The sequence below is a fragment of the Mustela erminea genome, chromosome 1, assembly GCF_009829155.1.
Source record: "Mustela erminea isolate mMusErm1 chromosome 1, mMusErm1.Pri, whole genome shotgun sequence".
Taxonomy (NCBI): Eukaryota; Metazoa; Chordata; class Mammalia; order Carnivora; family Mustelidae; genus Mustela; species Mustela erminea.
The window spans coordinates 13,597,872-13,614,771 of NC_045614.1; the positions used below are offsets into that span (position 1 = coordinate 13,597,872).

The window sequence follows — 16,900 nt, forward strand, 5'->3', positions numbered from 1 at the left end:
TTATTTTTTAAAAGATTTTATTTATTTATTTGACAGAAACCACAAGTAGACAGAGAGGCAGGCAGGGGTGGAGGGGAAGCAGGCTCCCTGCTGAGCAGAGAGCCTGATTGGGGGCTTGATCCCAGGACCCCAAGATCATGATCCAAGCCTATGGCAGAGGCTTAACCCACTGAGCCACCCAGGCACCCAAGTAAAGCTTCTTATAAGCTCTAATGGCAACTTTTAATAGGTCTTAAGGGCATCCGGCTGGTTCACTCAGTACAGATGCAACTCTTGATCTCAGGGATGTAAGTCCGAACCCCACTTTGGGTGTAGAAATTACTAAAAATCTTTGAAGAAAAAAGTAGATCTTAACAAGGCTCACACTTAAGATGCAGAAATGGTTCAAGGAAAGTTTTTTTAAAATATTTTTATTGGGGCGCCTGGGTGGCTCAGTGGGTTAAAGCCTCTGCCTTCGGCTCAGGTCATGATCTCAGCGTCCTGGGATCGAGCCCCGCATCGGGCTCTCTGCTCAGCGGGGAGCCTGCTTCCTCCTCTCTCTCTGCCTGCCTCTCTGCCTGCTTGTGATCTCTCTCTGTCAAATAAATAAATAAAATCTTTAAAAAATATATATTTTTATTTATTTATTTATTTGAGAAAGACGGAGAGAGCATGACAGCGGGGAAGGTCAGAGGGAGAAGCAGACTCTCTGCAGAGCAGGGAGCCCGATGCGGAACTCGATTCTGGGACTCCAGGATCATGAACTGAACCAAAGGCAGTCGCTTAACCCACTGAGCCACCCAGGCGCCCAGGAAGTTTGTTAATAGCCACATTAATGCATCAGGAAAGAAAATCATAGGGTGAAATGGTACACTGTACTGTTCAAAAATCTATCACTCAACATCTCAATAAACAATAAGCAAGATAGATATTTTCCTCACTTAACTGCAAAATCTCAAGCCAAGCATTGAACTTAATGAACAAACGCTGGCAATTCTGCCATCAAAGATAGGAAGGTAGAGATGATGCCCACAGTCCACCTGACTCCCCAAAAGACAACATGGTCTGGAGTGCTTGTCAGTACAACTGGACAAGAAAGATCAGACTGAAAAATGGAAAAAAAAAAAGGAGGGGGGCAAAGTTCTTTGCAAGTGATACAATTATATGAGAAACCCAAACTAACTTAAAAAAAAAAAAAAAGCTATGTAAACAGGAGAATTCAGTAAAATATCAAGGGGCTTAATGAATATTTAGTTTCCCACATGGGGGGTGGGGGGCAAAAAAGCCTGTAAAATGTATCGGACGGTCTCACCTGTAACAGTGAAAGAAGATGCACTACTTGGTTAAACTACATTCTTGGCATACAAAGAGCTCCCAAAAACAAACAAGAAAAAGAAAATGTGCAGGAAAAGAAAGACAAATCATTTCTGAACTTTTCTCACATCAGATTAGTCAAGAATTAAAACTTCGAAGATACACTTGCGGGAAACTGTAATGGCACTGGAGTTAACAAGAGTGGGGAAAACCGTTTTCTCCCACAACTGGTCAGAGCATAATAATCTAATGATTAAGGAAATATGTTAAAAATATAAAAACCACCTCTTTCTCAGGCCAGAAACACCCAAGGGTCAGAGAAGGTGAGTCAGCAGCTCCAAATACACAACAAATACGCCCGCTCCCGTCCGGTTAGACTCGAATCTGGCTTCAAAAGCGGATACACTTCCCTTAACGCTGGGTCCCGCCCCCTCGCCGCCAACCCCGCCCAATCTCCCTAGGCCCCGCCCCGCCCTGTGGACCGACCCCGCCACTTGGGTCCAGCCTTTGAAGTTAACGCACAGAACAGACTCAGGCGCCTCTGAGGCAGCGGGTCCAAACCCGGAGACCCGGACGCTGGGACAGGTAAACCCGGACGGGAGCAGTCCGTGCGGCCCGCAGCTGGGGCGGAGGTCCTGGGGGACCTCTCAGGGGGCGGGCCGGTGTCCGTGGGCTTCACGGGCCCTAGCAGGCGAGGCTGCGGCAGCGCAGGGGTTAACTAGAGGCGGGGCCACTCAGGATACACGGTGGCGTCACGGGCGTCGCACCTTCCGGGTTCCGCAGCCGGGGGCGGGCTGCTCTGAGAGCCAATCGGGTGCGTCAATGCAAATAGAGGCGGAGCTAGAGATCTCGCTTGTTGCGGAAGAGTTGGCCGCTCCGGGGTCCGCCTCCCCGTAAGTCCTCCAGCCTTCCCCGTCTCCAGGCGCGCCCCTCTCTGGTGCCCACAGGCAGCTCGCCGACTGACCCCCCCATGCGGGGGCCACGGCGCCCCCCGCAGGACCCGCTCGTCGCCCCGGGGACGCCCGAGCGGCGCCTCGCTGAGGCCGATGCCCACCCGGGAGTCCCCCAAGACCCGCGGCTGCCGGGGGGACCTGCAGACCCGCCCTCCTGGCCCTGGGCCCCCGGTGAGTCTGAACGGGAGGAGGGTCCCCAGGCCAAGCCTAAGCAAGAGATTCATTCCCGCCAGTTTGAGGGATTCCGGCTTCCCCAAACCAACCATGATACCTGCGGCACCCGCAGCGATTGGTGCCTCCAGGCCGGGAAACCAGCGCCCCCCGCGCTCTGCGCGAGCGTCAACCAGGAGCGCCCAGGGCAAAGCCCAAGAAGATTGTATTTGAGGATGAGCTGCCCTCCCGGGCTCCCTTGAGCACCAAGAAGTCTATTGAAGCCATCCCCAGGGGGCATATGAGAAGGCCTCACCTAGTGCCCGACTATGAGCTGTGAGTGTGCCTGATGCCCGGGAACAGGGAAGGGGCCTGAGGTTGGGGCTTTGACAAATGAATAAGAGTTTACTAAATAGTAACAAGAGAAAAGGGGCATTTGGGGCAGGGAGTCCAACATGGGCAAAGAAGAACAAATTAAAATGATCGGGGGGAAAGGGATGGGTTATTTCCACTCACTGTCTGCCCCACTTTAACCCCGCAGTAAGTACCCACAAGTGAGCAGTGAGAGGGAGCGGAGCTGCTATGCTGCCGTGTTCCAGGACCAATACACAGAGTTCTTGGAGCTCCAGCGGGAGGTGGGCTCTGCACTGGCAAAGCTCCAGCAGCTAGAGACCTTGCTGAACTCACTGCCCAAGCCCCAAAGCCAGGTCAGCCCCAGCAGAAACATCTGCCCCACAGCCTTCCAGGTGGTGGACTCTGGCCTCTGGGACACCCGCCGGGTCCGGGTCTCTGGGCCCCTGCCTCTTCTAGTCTGGGTGGGGGCCACAGCATAGGGGCTGAGATCAGCCCTGGAGGTCCTCATTAGATGGGTCACTTTGTCTGTCTGAGCCTCAGTTTCTCCATCCCTCCTTGGATTCAGCATTCTCTGAGCCCCACCCCCTTCTCCACTTGCAGAAGGAAGCCCAAGTTGCTGCCCGTGTCTGGAGGGAATTTGAGAAGAAGCAGACGGTAAGTTGTGTCCGCTGAGTCCCACAGGCTGGCCTTTGTACCCCTGACCCTCGCATGAGCTCAGGGTACCCAGTTTCAAGGAAAGAAAACTGAGGCCCAGAGAGAAAGAGGCAAAGGGTTAGCCACTGAGGCTCAAAGTACCCCATGGACTTTCCTGGGTCTTGCTGGACTTTCCCAGGACCCCAGCTTCCTAGACAAGCAGGCTCGCTGCCACTACCTGAAGGGCAAACTGAGGCACCTCAAGAAGCAGATTCAGAAGTTCGATGAGCAAGGAGACTGCGAGAGCTCTGTGTACTTCTGATTGCCCTGGCGGACAGGCAGAGGGACACATCGAGGTGGCGGTTCCACCTTGCCCTCGCCTCTTCTCCTACCTCCCGGCTTTAGCTCCTGCTTTTACCCGCTCCTGGGTAGCTTTGGCAAATGCCTCAGCCTTTGAAACCCAGCTCTGATGGTGCCTCCTCCGGGAATCCGTCCCAGGACCTCCTCAGGGACCAGCAACCCAGAGCCCAGATTTCAGCCCATCCCCTGCAAGCAGGTCTTGCCCACGTCTCTATCTCAGTGTAATAAACATTTATGAAATGCCTACTGTGTACAGCTGCTCAACACTCCTGGGTTCATTCGGTTATCGCCAAAAAATTGTTCTCCCATTTTCCCAAGTTAAAAATCGAAGTTCAAGGAAAGGGACTTAACCCAGGAGGATGTGAACTTTGGTCTGTCCAAAGGGTTCCCTCTCCACCCGGAGCCTCACCCGTGGCCTTCTGGTGGGAAGCTGAGGGGCCGACATCCAGCATTACTTAACCTAGCCAGGCTTGGGCTGGGGGAGCTCCAGGAGCCAAAAATATCCAGTAACTGGGGCGTCTGGGTGGCTCGACTGGTTGAGCATCTGTCCGGTTTCAGCTCAGGTTGTGGTCTCGGGGGTCATGTGATCAAGCTCTGCCTGGGCACCGGGCTCAGTGGGGAGTCTGCTTCTCCCTCTTCCTCTCCCTCTGCTTCCTCTCACTTTCTCTAAAATAATTAAATAAATCCTTAAAGAAAAAGCTTCCAGTAACAGAGGGAGGGCTGGCTGAGGACCCTCCCTAGTCTTGGTTAATGGGCATCCTACGGAATTCCTTTGGCAGGACACTGGGGACTTCCTGAAGGGGGCACACTCAGCCCAGGAGATCCGCTGGATTCCCTAATGCTGACGCCATCTGAGCCTTAAAAATCAGTTCTCCCGGGGCATGGCAGGCTGAATGGTGGCTGACTCCAGGGTCACAGCTCTTAGGCCTGGCTCTGTAGGAGAGTCCCGTGGTGCCCACTCCATGCCCATCCGAGACCGGGTGGGTGGGGCACTGGTAGGGGCAGGCTCCCCATGGGGGGCCTTTTGACAGTTTTTTAAAGATTGTATTTATTGGGGCACCTGGGTGGCTCAGTCATTAAGCGTCTGCCTTCGGCTCAGGTCATGATCCTGGGGTCCTGGGATTGAGCCCCGCATCGGGCTCCCTGCTCAGTGAGAAGCCTGCTTCTCCCTCTCCCACTCCCCCTGCTTGTGTTCCCTCTCTGGCTGTGTCTGTCTCTCAAAAAATAAAATAAAATCTTAATTAACAAGTAAAGTCTTTATTTATTTGAGAGAGAGAGGGAGAACACAAGTTGGGGGGGAAGGAGGAGAGGCAAGAGAGCAGCAGACTCCTTGCTGAGCGCAGAGCCTGACTCGGGGCTTGATCCCAGGACCGTGGGATCATGACCTGAGCAGAAGGCAGATGCTTAATGACTGAGCCACCCAGGTGCCCTTGGGTAGGGTTTTATAAGAGTTCTGTAGTCATGCCTAGACAGACATCCCCGTCTCTGGCCTGGGGACTGGACAGCAAGACAGACAGAATCTAATAGGTCATCTCAGTCCAGCCCAATTGGAGGTCGCATACATTTGCTTACCTGCAGGACATCGTGGAAGATGTGGACCCCAGGCAGAAACTCTCCCCCCTCCCAGTGGGAGCTCAGTATTCTCTCCATCCCATTCCTGCCTCAGTCCCCTCTAGGGGCAGAGCATATATCCATGAGACCTCCATTTATTCCCCAGGAAATGGATTCAAACACCGTGTCTTCCCGCTTAGGCCTCTTCCAAGGTGGACATGAAGGAAGCTGGGTGCTCACGGGAAGCGTTTTGGTGGCGGTTTAAGGGCTGAGCACAGACCCAGCCTGCAGAGCAACACCTGAGTTCTTCCCTGTTTTCAAAGGGGCATCTTTGATGGAGGGCTCGTCTTCCTGGCCTGCCCCCACCATCCAGGCTCTTTCTCCCTATGCTCCAGAACCACAGTCCTGACTTTCAGTCTCAAGGGCACCCTTCCTACCACAGAGCTGGGCCACAAGCCTCTGAGGCCGGGATGGCAAGGTCCCAGTGCCGTCACCCCGTATCAACTTAAAGTCCACATTTCACTTTTCCTTTGATAGCCCCACCTTCCAGATGCCAGTCTCTGAAACGAGAGTTACTTCAGTTACATGTGAGAAGAAACCAAACTCAGAGGGCTCAGGCACAAAAGGGTAAATTAGGGATCATGGAACTGAAGAACCGAGAGGTTTCAGGTTTGGCTTGATCCAGGGGCTCCAAAGGCATCCTGGGAAGCTGGTCTTCCTCTTTTGGCTCTGCTTTCAATTACATTCTACTTCCAAATCCCGCCATCAAATCTCAATGGTCAGCTGTGGGCCACACGGCCTCCCTGAACCAATTGCTGTGGCCAGGGGAATGGAGGGCTCTGTCTAAACATGTGGCAGGACTACCTCCAAATGTTTCTTTTGAGGACACTGGGGCCCAGACACCATGACTAAGAGCTGACCAAAGGAAACAATAAGATGTTTGGTCCAGGCCCTGTGTGAATCCATGAGGTCCACCTTCACAGGCCAAAGCCTGAACCTGAACCTGAGCCATCTACAGAACTCAACTCCTGTCGACTCACAGCTGACTGCTGGACCCCTCCCGGCTCCCAGCTGCTTCCCCAAAAAAACAGCAAGTAGGGCTGTTCCTAGGTTGTGTGTGTTCCAGATGGCTGGGAGTGGGTGGCGGTGGTGGGGTGACCCCCGACCCTCCCCTCCCCTCACAAAGACGATGGAGGCCATGAAGGTAGGAAACATCTTTATTATTGGCCTTGATTCATTCATCATATAGTGTCCAACGTGGATTACATGTCCAGACAATCTGCCTGGCGCATTGCTACGCCGGCCCCTCTAGTCCAGACGCCAGGCCGTCACACGAGGGAACCCAACCCCACCGGCCCCAAAAGTTCATGCTTGGGGTGCTGAGCGCCAGGCTGTCCCAGGAATGGGTCCCTCGGTCCCTCACCCTCTATTCTGGCCAGGAGTTCTGGGGAGGCCGAGGCTGGAGCCTGGACAGGCGCACTCTTTTTGGTTTCGTGATCATTTAAAAAACAGGAGACAAACGTTTCACAGTCTTTAAAAAACAGGAGTCTGAGGAGAGAAGCCAAGGTCCTCCACTTGGGGGCCCCGCATGAGGCCAAAGCATCCGTGTCCCTTGAGGTGTGCAGACCCAGCCGTGGTGTGGCTGGCCCAGCAAAGTCACTGGCCAGAGCCGTAGGGCCAATTGAAGGTACTTCCTGACAGCAGCATGTCTCGGATCAGCGTCTCGATGGGCGTCTTGCCCACCAGGCGCATGAAGAACAGCTGGGAGATGAGGGAGGCGGGGACAGCGCGCAGGGCCGGGAGCCGCAGCAGCAGACGCCCGAAGCGCTGGGGCTGGGACGGGTACTGGGCCCGCACATACTCTGTGAGGGCCACCTGCGCCTTCTCCTGCAAGCTTTCCACGTGCGCTGGGTCGGAGAGGCCACAGGCGTCTGGAGAGACAAGGGCCAGGTAGATCAGGTGGGACGTGGCCAGAGAACACAAGGCCCCAGGGGTGACAAGAGGGCACCACGCGGGGGTGGGGGAGGGCATTCAGGTGGGAGGTGGAGGCCTGAGGCACAAATGGGGGCATCTCGGGCAGTGCCAGTCCTCCAGAGACACTGGGGTGACCTCCACTGAGGCCAGTGACACAGGAGTGTGGACAGTGGTGTCTCAAGGACAGAAGAGCCCCGACTGAGGCCTTTGGCAAGGTGATGATTTCTAATCCAGCTCAAGGGGAGGAGGAGCTAGGGAAGGGACTTGGGAGGGCCGGTCAACCCCAGAGGGAATATTCAGACAGAAAGGCCTAGGGTGTCAGTGAATGTGACAACATCTAAACTGGGGACCCATAACGGGTAAGGTAGAGAAAGAATCTTCTGGGGAATGAGGGGCAAAGCCACATTCATCAAATGAAAGCCACCTCTCAGAGTGGCCTAGGTCTGGTTCTTGCATCCCTGACCCCATCAAGACACTGGGATCTGAAATCTTCCAGAGTGCAGAACCAGCTGTGCCACCAGAGTAAGATAGGGCTTTGGATGCTAGGTGGTTAACCTAGGACTAGGAAGGTATTGGGACCACCCCGCCCTAGCCTCACCCACAGCGGGAGGCCTCCAAGACACGCCCCTGCTCAGTCCCACTTCCAGGGGCCCCTGCTGCCAGGACGCTACCTTGGGGGCAGTTGGGGGGCCCTGGTTCAGAAGTCTGAGGGCCCAGGAATCAGGGAGTGGAAAGTGCAGGGAAGGCCAGAGATCCCAGCCCGGCTGCCTCCTTAGCTGCACAGTAAGCAGGAAGCAGCATCTGATTTGGCGGATGAGGGTCTGAGGTGCTGGGGAGTTCAAAGGTCAGGGACCAAGGGCCAGAACCGGGTGTCCAGGACCGACCTCCCTCATCCTCCCCCCTCTCAATCTGCTCAGGGCCGAACAGCACCTTGATGAGAGAGTGGAGGTCGGGGACCCGGGTCTCAGGGAGCCTGGGAATCAAGCAGAGCCTGGTGGGGCCTTAGTCACGGGTCCGGGCTCAGCTGTGGCTCTGGAGAGCCCAGCTCAGGGCTCTCAGGGAGACCTGGGGGCAGGGTGTCACACTGCCCCATCAGCGCGCAGGCACATGCTGGGCGCCAGGTCCGGCCAGCTACAGTAGGGGTGAGGGGTGGGGAGGGGAGGAAAGCTGGGGTTAGGGTCCAGGTCGCCCCTCACCGTGCACCCCCCCATACCGGAGCGCGAGCGCATCTCACCAGGCGTGAAGAGCGCGATAGCCTTGAGGCAGCCGTACTCGGCCGAGTCGACCTGCAGGCGGCCCAGCTTGTCCACCTGCTCCTGGAAGGCGCGCACCTGGTCCATGAAGGCCACAGCGCGCTCGGCGGCCATGGGCGCGGCGTGCAGGCCGGCGGCGGCCAGGAGCGGCGCCGTGTGCAGGGGCAGTGCCGCCTGCGCCGCGTTCAGCACGAAGAGCTCGCTCCAGCTGAGGCGCAGCAGCGCCACCTGGTCGGCCACAGGCAGCTCGGGGAAGAAGGGCGCGTGGCGCGCCCACTCCACGGTGCTGAAGAGCAGCCGCGCCGCCAGCTCGCACACGTTGTCGATGCCCAGCACCGCGCCCGCCGCGCCGCCCCCTGCGCCGAACGCGCCCGCCGCGCCCGCGCCGAAGCGCCCGGCTGCCGCGGGGTAGGGCTCGGCACGCAGCAGCTGCGCGATCAGCTCCGACACCGGCTGCCCCGGGAAGAGGTCTCCGCCCGCAGCCGCCAGCGCCGAGCCCGGGGGGCTGCCGGAGGAGGCGGCCACGGCGCCCGGCAGCGAGTGCGGGATGCGGCCGCGCTGCACCGCTGTGGGGATGGAACGGAGATGGGTGGGAAGGAGCGGAGGGAGGAGACAGGGGTACCCCGGGAATGCGGCGGGGAGGGCGCCACGGGATGGGGGAGGGATTGAGGGACAGAGAGACCAGACAGGGGAGAGGGAGGGAAGGAACAAGGGGGGAAAATGGGTATCCAGGGCCATGGGGGGCAGGTGGGGAGGAAGAAAGGGGGAAAGATAACGTCATCAGAGGGTCCCTCGGCCTCTCTCCTCAAAGGCTTCCCACACCCAGCCTTTCCCTGGACCTCCCACCACACCCAACGGGGGCACAGCTCCAGTGGGAGCCCAGAGTCAGGGTCCGACCCGCCCCACCCTGCTCTGCCCTGTGCCCTCAGCCTACGGCCATGTCCACCCACTGCAGCCACCCCCACTGCCCACTGCTTGCTGATAAGCAGGGTGGTGGGATGCCTGGCCCCCTCCCTCAGAGGAGGGGGAAGCTAGACTTGTCATTCGTGTCCCTGTCAATCACGGGGGTCCCAGAGCTGACAGGGGGCCAGGGAGGGGTCACCTTCATACTACTTGCGGCCCCTGGCCAGCCTATCCTTAAAGCAAGTGATCTCTCCTATGGAGATGGGATCTCTTCTCCAGCTCCCCCCCTCACCGCACCCCCCCAGGTCATGGCTCCCAAGGGCAGATCTCCTCTGCAGTGACCACCCCCCCATGCTAGGAGTGGGGTCCCAGCCGTACACATGAACAGCCATCAGTAGCCTTGCCCGTTAAGGGGGAGTAAGGGGAGCACCAACTGCTGGCCAGTGTCCCCAGGATTCAGATGAATGGGAAGGACACTGAGACACAGAGGGATAGTTCACCTGACCTGTGCCACCGTGGACGGGGTGCAGGGACAGACTGGGCTGCAAGCCAGACAGAAACTAATGATCTTTAATGAGCTGGCATGCCCTGTCTCATCTCCGTGAACTTCTGGTCAACCAGCCAGGGAATGAATGGGGGGAAGAGACTGTGGGTGGGAGCCAGGGGCTAGCAGAGCTGAGCAGGGAAGCGGGGGCTTGGGTTCGAGGCTCCACAGGACTTCTGTGTCTCAACCATCAAAGAGGCGTAGCTGGATATGGCCAGAGAGTGGATCCCATCTCAACCCCCTGCCCCCCAGGGGGGAGGGGAGGGACCTATTCCTCCCGGCCCTTTGCTCACTCAGTTCTAAACCCCATATCCCACCATTCACCCCCCACCCAGCCATGGTCCAACCTCAGAGCCTTTGCACTCACTGTTCCTGCTTCCTGAGAACCCCTTCCCCAGCTCTTCCTCTTTATTCAGCCCAAACTGCGTGGGTTCAAGTCCCAACCCAACCCTACTGCTCTCTGACCCTGGGAAATGACTTCTTCACCTCTCTGCTCTCGGTGCTCAATTTCCCCACCTGTAAAATGCAGATGGTAATGACACTGATGATACCAACCACTAAATTAATGAGAATCCAACTTGCTTGGAACAGCACTAGGCATATAGTAAGGGCGAAATGGGCAGTAATTCAAGCCAAGAAACATGTATTAAGCACCTTCAATGTTCTAGGCCCTGGATAGGCACGGGGGCTATGTCAGAAAACAAGACAAACACAAGTCCCTGTCCCCAGGGAGTGGACATTCTGGTGGGGGAGCAAGTAAACTACAGAGCAAGGTAGCTAGTGCCAAATAAAGGAGGATGGTGAAGAGTAACCAGGAGGGCTTCTCTGAGGAGGTGTTTTTTGAGCAAACCTTGAAAGAGATAAGGGGCACTTGGGTGGGCTCAGCATTTCAATTCTTGATTTCTGCTCAGGTCATGATCCCAGGGTTGTGAGATTGAGCCCTGCACTGGTCTCTGCCCTAGGTATGGAACCTGCTTAAGATTCTCTATAGCCCTCTCCTGCTGTCCCTCCCCCCACCCTTGAAAAGAAAAGAGAAGAAGAGGTAAAGAAAGCATGCCGGTATCTGGGTAAGAGTGCTCCAAGCAGTGCAACAGCCTGTGCAAAGGCCCTGAGGTGGACTGTGCTTGGGGCATAAGCTGTGATTATGATTTTTTTCCCCACTCCCAAGACTTCGGAGATCTGAAGCCCTGATCTGAAGTACATCAGGACTTTAGGTCAAATGGACAAGTAGAGGCAAAAATCCAGGTTGTCAGGGTAGGGCAAGTCATCCGGGAACTTAAAAGGACCAAAGAGTAATCAGATGGTCTTAAAGAGAAAGACTGAGTGGCCATCGCCAGAGCCCTTCCCAGCAGCCAGCAGAGAAGACACCAACTTTAAAGCAGGCTAGACTCAAGAAGCAGCGAAAAGCCACCAGCCTACCCCACACCAGTCCTGACAGAGACAGGAAGCCCAGCCTGGGGTGCTCGTCCCACCAGTCAGGTCCTGCTCCTGAGCCCACCAGGCTCCACGTGGCAGCCTGTGGGCTCCAGCTGCATTCTAAGAGTGCTTGGTCCAGGTCTGGGCCCAGCCATCCCTGCACACAAGTCCCCAGGGCAGAGACAAGGGGCTGGGCCTCCCTCTGGCTCCCGGTACCCAGGGTCAGGCGGAAGGGTAAGCTGCCCTTTGCCTTAATCGGGCGAGTTCCTGCCTTGGACAAACACAAAGCAGAGGGTGGAGGATGAAGAAAGCAATCAAAAAAAAAAAAAAAAAAAAAAGGCCACCCTTGTTCAGACAACACAGGCCAGGCTAAGGGGACACACGGGTCACCAAGGTGTCAGGGCCAAAGAACCTGACTCTGAGGCCAGAGGGCCTGGAGAGGAGGGGCTAGGAAGCAGAACTGTCCTAATGGGGGCCTGAATCAGGGTGTCCCTTGCATCCCTGGCTCGTCTGCCGGTGACTATGGCTAATTGGATTCCTCCGGCCCGGGGCCAGACTGAAGCCTACAAGATCGTGGGATCGGTGGTAACAAGGTTAGCGGGCGCCAGACCCCACCCTCCACAGGTCCCAGACCCCTGAGACAGGCTGCTTGTTGGCCCTCTGCCTGCCCTACTCCGGGCGGGTACTCACCCTCCTTCCTCATGCCCACCCGGAAGCACTTTTTCAGGCGGCAGTACTGGCACTGGTTCCGGTGATGCTGGTCGATCTGGCAGTCACGGTTGGACCTATAGGCAGGCAGGGGGCCACCATGACACTCACGCCCTGCCCCTGGAGCCAGCCTCTAAGCCACCTTTGAAGGCTGCACCTGAGAAATGTCAGTGCCCTCCCCCACCCTCCTGGCCCCCAGGGCTGGGCAGGTATCCCCAGAAGGTCACAGGGGCTAAGCTGCAAATTTGTGACAAAGGAGGTAAGCACACCAGGGAGGGTAGTGTTGGAACTGCGTTTTGAAGGATGAATAGAAGTTCCCCCAGAGCAGAGAGGCCATTCCAGGCAGAGGGGTGAGGAGAGCTTTAGGCTGGAGACAGTTTCATTTTACTTGGTCTCTGCGGGGGCTAAGGGATGGGGGTCTTTGTCCCAAGGGCAATGTGAGAACAGCAAAGAAAGGTATGTGGTCAGGGAGCCAGGCCTTGGGGGTTAACTAAGACACTAGGGCCAGGTCAGGGCCAGTCTTCTCTGGGCACAGTAGGGCCCCAGGATTGTAACCCTGCACAAGACTGCCACCAATGCATAAATGAATGAATCAATGAATGAACCCCTGTGCTCCCTTTTAAGATCCCACACCCATGTGCCCTCCTCTGGGGGAACACCTTCCAACTCCCAGCTGAGCCTAAGAAGCTTCCTCTGCATGGCCCTCAGGGATCACAGCCTCTTCCAAGGTTGGGACTGGGGCCCCGCCCAGCAACAGAGTGAGCTCCCCGTCTAGGGTCAGTCCCAAGCAGGAAGATTCAGGCCCTTGTTCTTCAAATTTCTTCAGCACTTCTTTCCCTTAGACCCTATCCCTGTGCTCCTTCGGTGTCTCTCTATCCTGGGCTCCAGGCTCTCCAAGTCCCAGACCTGGGGCAGACACTCCTGGGGTCCCAGCTGGGTACCAAGAGGGGACCCAGAGACAGTCGCAGAGTAAAACGAACTCTCAATGAAGTTAAAATTCAAACACATCTCAGCCACAGGTACTCAGCCCTAGCCCTGGGGCAGCGACTTCTCCACCAAGACTCAGTTTCCTCATCTGGAAATGGGAGGCCCGGTGCCAGCTCTATATGTGATGCACTGGGTCTGGGGGAATCAGCGGGGGGCGGGGGGACTTTCAGGGAGGGTGTCAGGACCCAAGCCCAAGCCGGGGGGTTCTCAATGGCAGGTTCAGGAGAGCTGAGGTGCTGCGGGTCTCCGAGTGTCCACGTGTCCACGTCCCACAGCGCCAACCTCAAGCCCAGGCGTCTGTCCCCTGCCGGGCCTGAGCCCCCAGGAAGAGGCCCTGCTAGGGTGGAGGGAGCTCAGGCAGAACCAGAACAAAGCCCAGCAGGCAGGCAGTGGGAGGGTCCTGGGCAGCCGGGTGGAAACAGCCAGGCCTGGGGCAGACAGGCAGGCAGGCAGGGGCCCAGCTTAGGGCCCCTGACCTCAGGGGAGGTCCTGAGCTTTCTGCCTCAACTTCCCCAGCTATAGAGTTGAGAAAGATCTCCTGTCCCTCCAGACGGGGACACAGTAAGTTCCATCTGTTATCCCACCTAAGGAGAACATGCTTTACCCAAACCCATGGCCCAACTCAGCCTCCTCCCAAGGCTTCTGGCCTCTGGTCCAATTCCCTCCCTGCCCTCCCTTGCTCACATACCCTCCTCTCTGGCTCCCTGTCATCCTCAGTCCAGCACTTCTGATCCACTCACCTCTAAGTTCTCCCACGCCTGGGTGGTCTCATCTTACAACACTGCTCCCCTAACCTGCCACTGAGTGTTTGCCTGGGCCACACTCTCCCAGTGCCCTTCACTTACTCTACCTGCCAAACCCCTCCTGCCTTAAGGCCTACCTCCCAGAGACCTCCTCCAGGCAGTCCTCCCTGAACCTTGGGCAGAGCCCCTTGCTCTCTCCTGGGGCTCCGAACCCATCTCTCCCCTGGGCCCAACCCAGACTCCACAGGCAGGGAGCATCTGTGCCTCACTGTGCCTTCTCCAGGCTGGGAGAGAGCTGGGATCAGAGCTGGGGTCTCTCTGAGGGGCTGGCATCAAACCTCCCAGGCTAGGCCCCGAGGGGACTTTGCTGAACCAATCTGAGGCTCAGAGAGGGCCAGAGACTTCACCTGGTCACACAGTACAGAGCTTCTGGAGAATCTGCCAGCCCCAAACAACGCCCCCCTCCCCTGCCTTGTAGATCCCCGCTCCCACCTTCAGAGAGCCCCCTGGGACCCCAGAGCCACCGAAGCTCCTCCCTTGCCCTCCCCAAAGACCTGGCCAGAGAGCAGGCGGGTATTCCCGCATCAAGAATGAGGCCAAAGTCTGGTGGCCCAGTTAGCACTGGAGGAGGGAGCGAGCCAGCTCTCCCACACATACACACACACACACAGCTACCCCAGACAAGGCCCTGACCGCAGACCTGGGGCCAAACTCCAGCCTCTGGTGCCCAGGACCCCGCCCTCTGGCTTCACCAGCTGCCCTCTCCCTGGGGACACCCTGCCCAGGACTCAGCTGCTCCCCTCTTCCCTACCCCAGTTCCCCTTGCTAAGCCCCAACTGGGGCAGGGTCTCCCCCTGGGTGCCCTAGGGCCGGGCCAGGACCTCGCCGGGCCTCAGTTTTGCCTATCTGGAAAATGGGACTCTCCATACCAGCTCTACAGGGCCTACACATGTTCCTGTGGGGGTGCAGGGTAGGAGCTTGTCAATGGATCGAAAAGGCACTCACGGAAGAGCAGCAGCGAAGGGGGCCCTGGGCTAGACACCCGACCCCAGCACCAACCAGAGAAACCAGTAAGGCCACACCCTGTCAGCGGGGACTCCAACCTCAGAGGGCCCAGGGCTCCTCCTTGGAAACGTTCACCCCCACCCTGTCAGAGTCCACCGAAGTTTCAGGGATTTTCCAGGAGCCCCAGGCCTGAACCCACTCCTGCATGGGGGGAGGGCTGGAGCAGCCAAGGTGTGGTCAAACCCAGCCCCCCTCCCAGCCCTTCGGTGGCGGTTTCCAGTGACCCAAGGCCCAGAGTGAGCCCACAGTGGGGTGGGGTGGGGGCGGGCAATTCCCTCCCCCATAGGCAAGCCCAGCTCCCCCCACAGCAGGGCTACCCATGCGAAAGAGGCCGGAGGCCGCCCGGTGCCACCCCTGCCTCGCTCCCGCCGCCGCCGCCGCCGCCGCCTCGGTGGCCAGGGCGACTTTGGAAGTGATATTTGACCCCAAGGGCGCGCCGTATCGATCCGCGCGGCCGCAGACAATGGCCCCTGGACGCTGCGAGCTCCACAGTCCAAGTTCCACGTTCGATTCCCGCAGGGTCCCCTGCGCGCGGAGATCCCCGAGAAGGGATGCCCTGGGGTTAGGACCCCACCCCTGACAGCACCCCCCAACCCTTCCCCGCACGGAGATGACCCCTCTCCAGAAAAAAGGGAGGGAGGTAGAAGGAGCAAGGAACTGGGGCGGAAGCCGCAAGGGACCACCTGAGGAGGGGGACCTGCATCGATACAGCGCCGACTGTATACACAATCCCAGGAATGGAATGGAGGAGGGGAGAGGGGTCTGTGCCCCTATCTCAGAGAGGGGAGTGGAGGCCCGGGGAAGGTCAGCGCCAGGCCCAAGGTGACCGAGCAGGTCAGAGGCCCGGCCCAAGCTGGGGCCGGGTGCACAGCAGCCGTGCGCTGAGAGGGGGCTCACCGGCAGGTGTAGCTGAGGTTGCGGCGGATGCTCCGCTTGAAGAAGCTCTTGCAACCCTCGCAGGTGAAGACGCCGTAGTGCTTGCCGCTCGACTTGTCCCCGCACACCACGCAGTCCACCTGCAGCCCCGGCCGCTCTTCGTCGCCGGGCTCAGCGTCGCTGGCTGCGCCCGGGGGTGAGGCCGAGTCTTCCTCGGCCGCGCGCGGATAGCCGCCCGCCTTGTCCACACCGTTCGTGTCGCCGCCGCCGCCGCTGCCGGGGCCGCCCCAGCCGCCGGTCACCATGGCCATAGCCCCAGGGCAGCGGGGCCGGGGCGCCCCCTCCGTGCTCTTCCCTCCGGGCACCCCTCTCGGCCCGGGGGGACCCTACCCGGCACGCATCCGGGCCCGGCGCGCGGGGGGCACCGGCTGCACCCCCCAAAAAAGTTTTGCAGCAACTTCCTGCGGCCGGTCCGCGCGCCCGGGCAGAACTGGTCGGGCCGGTTCCAGGCCAACTTTCCCACGCGTGCGCGGGGCCGGGCCTGGGGGCGGGGGGGCGCGCTAGAGGCGCGAGCCGGGGGCCCCGGGGACTCGCGCCCCGCCGCCCTGGGGCCCCGGCGGGGGCGCGCGGGCCATGGCCCGGCGCAGGCTGCGCAGGGGGCGCCCTCTGGCCTGGTTGCCGCTTGGCCGGGGGCTGCGGCCAACTTAGCGGGCCGCCATCCGAGCGCGGGAGGCCGGGGGGAAAGTTTGGCCGCAAGTTACGCGGCCGCCCGCGGCGCGGGGGAGGGGCGGCAGGCGCGCGCCGGGGCCGGTCGCCGCGCCCCCTGGCTCCCCCGGGCCCCCAGGCGGCCGCTCGGGGCCTGCAAGCCTGCGGGCCGGCGCTTCCCGAGCTGCCGCCCCCTCTGCGGCCGCGCCTGCCCGGCCTGGGCCTGCGCCTGGGCCCGAGCCTCGCTCTCGCCGCCGCCGCCGACCCCGCGCGCCGGCCTCGCGCTGCGGCCGGTTTGACACACAACGTTCCATTCGCGGGGCGGGCGGGGGGCGGGGGCGGGGGCAGGGGCGCGCGCCGCGGGCTGGGGGCGGGCGCTCGTTGCCCCGGCGACGGCCACCCTTATAAGGGCATGGGTGGCCTCGCTCGGCG

General features: G+C 59.2%; 2 protein-coding genes across 2 annotated transcripts; one reads left to right on the forward strand and one right to left on the reverse strand.

Annotated features, from left to right (window-relative positions):
• Positions 1 to 1,761: 1,761 nt before the first annotated feature.
• OCEL1 (occludin/ELL domain containing 1) lies at positions 1,762 to 3,996 on the forward strand (the record flags this gene model as incomplete). The annotated part of the gene is made up of 6 exons (XM_032303850.1): positions 1,762 to 1,878; positions 2,241 to 2,417; positions 2,533 to 2,732; positions 2,938 to 3,103; positions 3,351 to 3,404; positions 3,583 to 3,996. Coding segments are annotated over 6 exons (837 nt in total), but the record flags the coding sequence as incomplete, so codon positions are not given.
• A 2,500-nt stretch (positions 3,997 to 6,496) lies between these two features.
• NR2F6 (nuclear receptor subfamily 2 group F member 6) lies at positions 6,497 to 16,772 on the reverse strand. The gene is made up of 4 exons (XM_032315014.1): positions 15,785 to 16,772; positions 12,075 to 12,169; positions 8,503 to 9,087; positions 6,497 to 7,225 (listed from the first exon to the last, which is right to left on the reverse strand). The coding sequence occupies exons 1-4, from the start codon at positions 16,072 to 16,074 to the stop codon at positions 6,951 to 6,953; spliced, it is 1,245 nt and encodes a 414-aa protein (XP_032170905.1). The 5' UTR covers positions 16,075 to 16,772; the 3' UTR covers positions 6,497 to 6,950.
• Between the last annotated feature and the right edge of the window lie 128 nt (positions 16,773 to 16,900).